General features: G+C 35.4%; 1 protein-coding gene across 1 annotated transcript in view; it reads left to right on the top strand.

Moving 5' to 3' along the window:
• Positions 1-10,594, top strand: part of LOC127700020 (polycystic kidney disease protein 1-like 2) — a 59,220-nt gene that overhangs the window by 24,780 nt on the left and 23,846 nt on the right. The window contains exons 3-7 of the mRNA XM_052203459.1: positions 3,731-3,904; positions 6,917-7,060; positions 7,346-7,470; positions 8,068-8,220; positions 9,444-9,602. Coding sequence (XP_052059419.1) covers positions 3,731-3,904; positions 6,917-7,060; positions 7,346-7,470; positions 8,068-8,220; positions 9,444-9,602 — 755 coding nt within the window. The remainder of the gene's footprint in view (positions 1-3,730; positions 3,905-6,916; positions 7,061-7,345; positions 7,471-8,067; positions 8,221-9,443; positions 9,603-10,594) is intronic.

The following is a 10,594-nucleotide window of genomic DNA, read 5'->3' as shown; positions in this document are numbered from 1 at the left end:
TTACATTGAAATTGTTGAGGGTTGAAGAAATAAGTTTAATTTTGCCACATTTTATATGTGCCTCTACCTTCTCAGAAGGCTGTAATTTAGTGGTTGTCATTACTTACTGTTTGTTTTATCTGTTTTACATCAACTAGATTCTCCACTTTATCAACCAATAGAATGAATAGAGAACAACTGTCATATTCCTGACTTGGTACAGGAGAACAACTGTCATATTCCTGACTTGGTACAGGAGAACAACTGTCATATTCCTGACTTGGTACAGACAATATAATGAATGGAGAACAACTGTCATATTCCTGACTTGGTACAGGAGAACAACTGTCATATTCCTGACTTGGTACAGACAATAGAATGAATGGAGAACAACTGTCATATTCCTGACTTGGTACAGACAATAGAATGAATAGAGAACAACTATCAAATTCCTGACTTGGTACAGGAGAACAACTGTCATATTCCTGACTTGGTACAGGAGAACAACTGTCATATTCCTGACTTGGTACAGACAATAGAATGAATGGAGAACAACTGTCATATTCCTGACTTGGTACAGTCAATAGAATGAATGGAGAACAACCGTCATATTCCTGACTTGGTACAGACAATAAAATGAATGGAGAACAACTGTCATATTCCTGACTTGGTACAGGAGAACAACTGTCATATTCCTGACTTGGTACAGGAGAACAACTGTCATATTCCTGACTTGGTACAGGAGAACAACTGTCATATTCCTGACTTGGTACAGACAATAGAATGAATAGAGAACAACTGTCATATTCCTGACTTGGTACAGGAGAACAACTGTCATATTCCTGACTTGGAACAGACAATAGAATGAATGGAGAACAACTGTCATATTCCTGACTTGGTACAGGAGAATAACTGTCATATTCCTGACTTGGTACAGGAGAACAACTGTCATATTCCTGACTTGGTACAGACAATAGAATGAATGGAGAACAACTGTCATATTCCTGACTTGGTACAGGAGAACAACTGTCATATTCCTGACTTGGTACAGACAATAGAATGAATGGAGAACAACTGTCATATTCCTGACTTGGTACAGACAATAGAATGAATAGAGAACAACTATCATATTCCTGACTTGGTACAGGAGAACAACTGTCATATTCCTGACTTGGTACAGGAGAACAACTGTCATATTCCTGACTTGGTACAGACAATAGAATGAATGGAGAACAACTGTCATATTCCTGAATTGGTACAGGAGAACAACTGTCATATTCCTGACGGTACAGGAGAACAACTGTCATATACCTGACTTGGTACAGGAGAACAACTGTCATATTCCTGACTTGGTACAGGAGAACAACTGTCATATTCCTGACTTGGTACAGGAGAACAACTGTCATATTCCTGACTTGGTACAGACAATAGAATGAATAGAGAACAACTGTCATATTCCTGACTTGGTACAGTCAATAGAATGAATGGAGAACAACCGTCATATTCCTGACTTGGTACAGACAATAAAATGAATGGAGAACAACTGTCATATTCCTGACTTGGTACAGGAGAACAACTGTCATATTCCTGACTTGGAACAGGAGAACAACTGTCATATTCCTGACTTGGTACAGGAGAACAACTGTCATATTCCTGACTTGGTACAGACAATAGAATGAATAGAGAACAACTGTCATATTCCTGACTTGGTACAGACAATAGAATGAATGGAGAACAACTGTCATATTCCTGACTTGGTACAGGAGAACAACTGTCATATTCCTGACTTGGTACAGGAGAACAACTGTCATATTCCTGACTTGGTACAGACAATAGAATGAATGGAGAACAACTGTCATATTCCTGACTTGGTACAGGAGAACAACTGTCATATTCCTGACTTGGTACAGGAGAACAACTGTCATATTCCTGACTTGGTACAGTAAATGGAATGAATGGAGAACAACAGTCATATTCCTGACTTGGTACAGACAATAGAATGAATAGAGAACAACTGTCATATTCCTGACTTGGTACAGACAATAGAATGAATGGAGAACAACTGTCATATTCCTGACTTGGTACAGGAGAACAACTGTCATATTCCTGACTTGGTACAGGAGAACAACTGTCATATTCCTGACTTGGTACAGACAATAGAATGAATGGAGAACAACTGTCATATTCCTGACTTGGTACAGGAGAACAACTGTCATATTCCTGACTTGGTACAGGAGAACAACTGTCATATTCCTGACTTGGTACAGTAAATGGAATGAATGGAGAACAACAGTCATATTCCTGACTTGGTACAGACAATAGAATGAATAGAGAACAACTGTCATATTCCTGACTTGGTACAGTAAATGGAATGAATGGAGAACAACAGTCATATTCCTGACTTGGTACAGACAATAGAATGAATAGAGAACAACTGTCATATTCCTGACTTGGTACAACCAATAGAATGAATGGAAAACAACTGTCATATTCCTGACTTGGTACAGACAATAGAATGAATAGAGAACAACTGTCATATTCCTGACTTGGTACAACCAATAGAATGAATGGAAAACAACTGTCATATTCCTGACTTGGTACAGACAATAGAATGAATAGAGAACAACTGTCATATTCCTGACTTGGTACAGACAATAGAATGAATGGAGAACAACTGTCATATTCCTGACTTGGTACAGACAATAGAATGAATGGAGAACAACTGTCATATTCCTGACTTGGTACAGGAGAACAACTGTCATATTCCTGACTTGGTACAGGAGAACAACTGTCATATTCCTGACTTGGTACAGACAATAGAATGAATGGAGAACAACTGTAATATTCCTGACTTGGTACAGACAATAGAATGAATGGAGAACAACTGTCATATTCCTGACTTGGTACAGGAGAACAACTGTCATATTCCTGACTTGGTACAGGAGAACAACTGTCATATTCCTGACTTGGTACAGACAATAGAATGAATGGAGAAAAACTGTCATATTCCTGACTTGGTACAGGAGAACAACTGTCATATTCCTGACTTGGTACAGGAGAACAACTGTCATATTCCTGACTTGGTACAGGAGAACAACTGTCATATTCCTGACGTGGTACAGGAGAACAACTGTCATATTCCTGACTTGGTACAGACAATAGAATGAATGGAGAACAACTGTCATATTCCTGACTTGGTACAGGAGAACAACTGTCATATTCCTGACTTGGTACAGGAGAACAACTGTCATATTCCTGACTTGGTACTGACAATAGAATGAATGGAGAACAACTGTCATATTCCTGACTTGGTACAGACAATAGAATGAATGGAGAACAACTGTCATATTCCTGACTTGGTACAGACAATAGAATGAATGGAGAACAACTGTCATATTCCTGACTTGGTACAGACAATAGAATGAATGGAGAACAACCATCATATTCCTGACTTGGTACAGTCAATCTTTTTTTAGCTTAAAATTGAAGAATTTTCCAACTTTTCTCATCAAAATTTTCAAACAGCTGTCAATCATGTATCAATTTTGTGTATCAATTCATGCAGTTTTCACAGCAAGTTTGCACTTATTCTTAAGTTCCGAACCTCTCATTATAGAGTTGTTTGAAAAAGTTTTCTTCTTTAAATATTTCCATATATTTGAATGTTTATTATAAACCCTTCTCCATTGTTGAAGAAACGTTCTGTGCAACCCAACCATTTGAAGAACTGATCATTTCTTTTATTTAATAGATACTAACAACAGACGGTTTGTGATGAAAGCAGGACTTGCGCAGAACCAAGGTTATATTATAGAGGCTACTATTACCTTGCTGGGTGGAAGACTGAGTAAGAGTATGTGGATTGTAACTACCGATTATCTCCCTTATGGAGGGTCTTGTCGTGTGGAACATAGTTCTCATTTTGGTGAGTACTTTTATGTTGGTTGTCCCTACATATTATCTCCCTTATGGAGGGTCTTGTCATGTGAAACGTAGTTCTTGTTTTGGTGAGTTCTTTAATGTTGGTTGTCACTACAGATTATCTCCCTTATGGAGGGTCTTGTCGTGTGGAACGTAGTTCTCATTTTGATGAGTACTTAATGTTGGTTGTTACTACAGATTATCTTCCTTATGGAGGGTCTTGTTGTGTGGAATGTAGTTCTCGTTTTGGTGAGGAACTTTAATGTTGGTTGTTACTACAGATTATCTCCCATATGGAGGGTCTTGTCGTGTGGAACGTAGTTCTCATTTTGGTGAGTACTTAATGTTGGTTGTTACTACAGATTCTATTCCTTATGGAGGGTCTTGTTGTGTTGAACGTAGTTCTCATTTTGGTGAGTACTTTAATGTTGGTTGTCACTACAGATTATCTCCCTTATGGAGGGTCTTGTCGTGTGGAACATAGTTCTCATTTTGGTGAGTACTTTAATGTTGATTGTCACTACAGATTATCTCCCTTATGAAGGGTCTTGTCTTGTGGAATGTAGTTCTCATTTTGGTGAGTACTTTAATGTTGGTTGTCACTACAGATTATCTCCCTTATGGAGGGTCTTGTCGTGTGGAACGTAGTTCTCATTTTGGTGAGTACTTTAATGTTGGTCGTCACTACAGATTATCTCCCTTATGGAGGATTTTGTGACGTGGAAAAGTAGTTCTCATTTTGGTGAGTACTTTAGTCTTGTTTTTCATGAGAAATTTAGTTAGTTATTACTACAGTGTATATTTCTTTTGGAGGGTTATGTGAACTCATTTTTAGCTCACCTGGCCCTTTTCTCATCACTTGGCGTCCGTCATCCGTCGTCGTCCTTCGTCCGTTAACTTTTACAAAAATCTTCTCCTCTGAAACTACTTGGCCAAATTTAACCAAACTTGGCCACAATCATCATTAGGGTATCTAGTTTAAAAAATGTGTCTGATGACCCCGCCAACTAACCAAAATGGCTGCCATGGCTAAAAATAGAACATAGGGGTAAAATGTAGATTTTGGCTTATATCTCTGAAACCAAAGCATTTAGAGTAAATCTGACAAGGATAAAACTGATTATCAGGTCAAGATCTATTTGCCCTGAAATTTTCAGACAAATCTGACAACCTGTTGTTGGGTTGCTGCCCCTGAATTGGTAATTTTAAGGAAATTATGCAGTCTTTGGTTATTATCTTGAATATTATTATAGATAGAGATAAACTGTAAACAGCAATAATGTTCAGCAAAGTAAGATCTACAAATAAGTTGTCATGACCAAAATTGTCAGTCGACCCCTTTAGGAGTTATTGCCCTTTATAGTCAATTTTTAACAATTTTTCGTAAATTTTTGTAATCTTCTACAAAAATTTTCTTCCCTGAAACTACTGAGACAAATTTAACCATACTTGGCCATAATCATTATTAGGGTATCTAGTTTAAAAAATTTGTCCGATGACCCCGCCTTCCAACCATCATGGCCGACTTGGTTAAAAATAGAACATAGGGGTAAAATGCAGTTTTTGGTTTATATCTCTGAAACTAAAGCATTTAGAGCAAATCTGACAGGTGTCAAAAATGTTCATCAGATTTAGATTTATCTGCCCTGAAATTTTCAGACGAATCCGACAACCCGTTGTTGGGTTGCTGCCCCTGAGTTAGTAATTTTACAGAAATTTTACAGTTTTTTGTTATGATCTTAAATATCATTATAATATCTAATATCTAATACCATTAATTATGATTTTAACCTTATTTTACATGATTTCCAAAGCATCAGTAAATACAGGTGAGCGACACAGGCTCTTGAGAGCCTCTAGTTTTACATTGCGATGACCGTGAGGGCATTCCGATGTATTAATGTTGCCACAGAGATTTCTACTTACGAAACTTTTGTTTTTGACTGGTTACCGATCTATAAATACGCAGACATTATCGAGTGCAAAATAACATTCCTTATCGCTTGTTATAAATTCATTTCTTCAATGGATACTCATAAATATTTTTTTTTAGAACATAAATTAATAATATGAAAATGTTTTGTCGTTAGAAATATATATATATATATATAAGTAAAAAACTCATTAATATCTATGCACATGTACAGAAAAATTGTGTTAACGCATGTGGAAGAATATCTCAAGAACGTTTTGCAGGAAAATATGAATGCCTAATCAAATCCAATCTATTAGAAAAATCGAATTATTACAGAAGAGTGTCCACCATGCACTTGCACTGCACTATTATTAGAACAGTAGAATAGAATGATATACAAATGGATGAAAATCATATATACATGTAACTGTTTTATACAAATATTAATATAATATATAACAACAAACCAAAGTATACTGATTTGTATCACTACAATATAATAGTTATAACGGTGAGGTGGAATTCCCTGTCATTTATTCATCATCCATGCACAAACTTGTCTCAGAAAAAAATATATCTCTGTACATTAACTTCACTTTCAAGTTATAGAGATGTGATTTTTTTCTGAGACAAGTGCTTGTGACCATCCACAAGAACTTGCAGTCATCCGATGTTCAGTACTTCAGTTTGATTTTATATGTGGCCTGTGTTAAAATGATGTGTGGTCTTCTGAAGTAGCAGTCAAATTTTAGCTTTTGGCTTAGTTTACTAATGTGTGGCCTGGATTCAGATTATCTTGTTGCCTGCAGTAGTGCAGTTTGTGGATTGGTAAAAAGTATATTATTGTGGTAGAATAAAATGTATTTCTATATTCTATGATGCTATAGGCCCTTAAAGTACACACCGGCATGGTGGGTGGAAGTACTTTTTGGATTTAGCCACTATAAAGAATATAATGTATACCTTGGTCCTTAGTACACACTATTATCTTTGATACTGTCATTAGCTTAGTTGATTTGTATTTATGTATTTTAATCTTTCTAAATATTTTGTCTGTCATTTTGACATTTGATATTAACAGAGCATACCTTGTTTTTTTAGCTGATCAATGGCAAGTGACAGCTAGTGGTTGGAAAGATGAAGGATTTAGAGACAGAAGAGATAAAAGAATAGATTGGAAAGAACAGCTTAACTATCGAATAGATCAAGTCAACTCTGAGGACTCATCTTTACTGTATTATGGGTGTAAGTAGGAATAGCAAACACAGAGATCACTCCCAAGATCACACAAGATAACTCCCAATATCAACCTAGTGACTCCCAAGATCACTCATGTCTAATACGTATATTTTCTGTGTAATGTGTTGTGTTTTGTAAGTTGTATCTTCTTACATTGACAAGTTCTGTCTTTTCTTAACCAAGGTTTTTTACTCCAAACTTCACTGGTATTTTCGTTTTCTCTACTTTTGTGATATATATTGTGTTTTATCTGTATTTATCTATTAAAGATCTATGATTTGATATTTCTAGATGAAGCAGTCAGCCATATAAAGATAAAACCTGGTTTGGAAGTTGACAGTTACACAGTTACATTAGAAATACAGATTTACGATATATTTAAAGATTATGCTACATGTACTTTACAGATTGGTAATGTAAGTATATCTGCAAGGTAAAAAATGAAATTAAGAGAGGCAGATTTTCTAAATATTTAAAAAATTTAAGCTGCATAATTAAATAAGCACTTTATCCTTTTGAAATAGCCCTAATAGTAAAAAGTTGTTTTAATTCAAATTATAGATTACAACAAAAGTGCCACTAGTGTTAGTCATTGAATATTTTTATACAAACATTAGTGCATGGCCGTATGGGGAGATTAGTATTAAGATGAAAATATGTATACTTATCCCGAAATTATTGTGCCATTTCTAGGTGGATGGTGTTTTATGTAACTGTATAAAACATTGAATTCAGTGCCTGAAATATCCATGCCAATTTCCATGGTGTTGATATTCTGATCGATTACATGCCTTTGGCTCTTTAAAAAAAAAGTGTTATGATTTAAACTGATTTTAAGTTATACTGAAATGTTCAAGACCAAGTATTAATGCTCATGACTGATTATTTGTGAAAAGTTGCTGATTTAGAGTAGAAATATTAGTGTTGACCTGTCGACTTAGGTTTTAACAGGTATGGAATAATGACTGATTAATCTACTCAGTAAATAACTGGTATAATTCTTACGATTTCAGTTAAGACCTCCTGTTGCAGACGCAGGTAATATCCAGGATATCTCAGCTTACATCAAAGATTCAAGTACTGATATAGAATATTATTACCAAACAGGCAGTTATAAACTGGTGGCAATGAATACTGAAGTGGCTGGAGCCACTGTTACTAATTTGGTTAGTATCTCTACAGAAAAGGTAGTTGTAAATAGGTGGCAATGCATTCTGAAGTGGCTGTAGCCACCTTCACGAATTTGAGCTCAGAAGGAGAAAGAAGCCATTTCAGGTTAGAATATTTTGTATACAAAATATGGTTACATGTATTTAAGGAATGACTGTAATATTTTTTCTGTCTATGAAGAAATAACATCAAAAATGTGGTGCACACTGAATAACCCGCGTAGCGGGTTATTTTTAAGTGTGCACCACATTTTTTATGTTATTTCGAATGGACAGAAGAAATATTACAGTCTTTTATTATAATTTAATTCTTAATTCCATTTTAAACCGGAGTAAACCATGAAAAAACGTTGATGACGTCACGGTCACATGACAAAATTATGTCTATGAGCTGATAAACAAAACAACGTCAGCCAATCAGAAGACGCGTTACATCCAAAATTAAATTATTACCAAATGGACTTGAATACCGGTACTTAACTTGAAATTATCACAGTCACTTATTAGCTAAATTAGTTTCAATACAAAACTGTTTTTTTAGATGTCTTTTGGTAACTTTTGTCATTGGATTGCTGTCTCAATGAAATATAGCCCAACCCTGAATGCCCCTGGTTTTATTCTAGGAAACCAGTATCTGAAATACTAACTCCCAAATAAGCATTTTCCTGAACAGATAACTCATTACTGCATGACTAACACAGGGACGTAACAGACAACTCTCCTACTCCAAGGACAACCTACCAACTGTATTTTACAAACCACTGAATACTGGTTAAATTACCATTCTTAACAGATAACTGATGTCCTGATAGCTACAGATAAATTATCTGGAACATTTTATCCACTGGATAGCTCATAGTAAGGATAATTTCATTTACTGGATAACTTATCTGAGACAGAAAGGAAAATTCTGTCTTTCTTTTTACATATCCAGATGGAATAATTATATCAGCCAGCTGGTAACAACTAATAAATTATCTGGCAATGGGTATATATAACATTTAATCCAGAATGGATATTAACTTTATTCATTAAATTCACCCATTAGGTATCTGGAAGTGGATAAAAGCCAGGAAACTATTAAAGGATCTCTAAATTTACATCACATTATTCTACCTCCGAAGAATGGCTGATATTGTTTCTACACTGTTAAATAACAGTTATTTTGTCAAATCCAACTATTACTCCAGCCTATAGCTTGAAATATTCTATCTTTACAGCAAGTACCAGTAACAGCTGTAGATGTTGACCCCAGTGACTGGGTCAATCTTGGGTACCAGGAACTGTCTGACGGTAGCACAAGACAATACAATTTTGATGAATTGTGGGAAATCTACCAGAATCCACCACAAGAAGATTCCACAGATGTTATACAACATGTGGGTAAAAGAAGTCGGCAAAACAGCTCATACTTGGCCCAACATTAACTGAAAATTATAAAGTAACCAGGCAAAACAGCTTATACTTGGCCCAACATTAACTGAAAATTATAAAGTAACCAGGCAAAACAGCTTATACTTGGCCCAACATTAACTGAAAATTATAAAGTAACCAGGCAAAACAGCTTATACTTGGCCCAACATTAACTGAAAATTATAAAGTAACCAGACTAAAAAGCATACTTGGCCCAACATTAACTGAAAATTATAAAGTAACCAGGCTAAACAGCTTATACTTGGCCCAACATTAACTGAAAATTATAAAGTAACCAGGCAAAACAGCTTATACTTGGCCCAACATTAACTGAAAATTATAAAGTAACCAGGCAAAACAGCTTATACTTGGCCCAACATTAACTGAAAATTATAAAGTAACCAGGCAAAACAGCTTATACTTGGCCCAACATTAACTGAAAATTATAAAGTAACCAGGCAAAACAGCTTATACTTGGCCCAACATTAACTGAAAATTATAAAGTAACCAGGCAAAACAGCTTATACTTGGCCCAACATTAACTGAAAATTATAAAGTAACCAGGCAAAACAGCTTATACTTGGCCCAACATTAACTGAAAACCATAAAGTAACCAGGCAAAACAGCTTATACTTGGCCCAACATTAACTGAAAATTATAAAGTAACCAGGCAAAACAGCTTATACTTGGCCCAACATTAACTGAAAATTATAAAGTAACCAGGCAAAACAGCTTATACTTGGCCCAACATTAACTGAAAATTATAAAGTAACCAGGCAAAACAGCTTATACTTGGCCCAACATTAACTGAAAATTATAAAGTAACCAGACTAAAAAGCTTATACTTGGCCCAACATTAACTGAAAATTATAAAGTAACCAGACTAAAAAGCATACTTGGCCCAACATTAACTGAAAAGTATAAAGTAACCAGGCAAAACAGCTTATACTTGGCCCAA

This window comes from Mytilus californianus, unplaced genomic scaffold (assembly GCF_021869535.1).
Source record: "Mytilus californianus isolate M0D057914Y unplaced genomic scaffold, xbMytCali1.0.p SCAF_46, whole genome shotgun sequence".
In the NCBI taxonomy this organism is placed as follows: domain Eukaryota; kingdom Metazoa; phylum Mollusca; class Bivalvia; order Mytilida; family Mytilidae; genus Mytilus; species Mytilus californianus.
The sequence above is the reverse complement of the archived record's forward strand: the minus strand, read 5'-3'. Positions and strand labels throughout refer to the sequence as shown.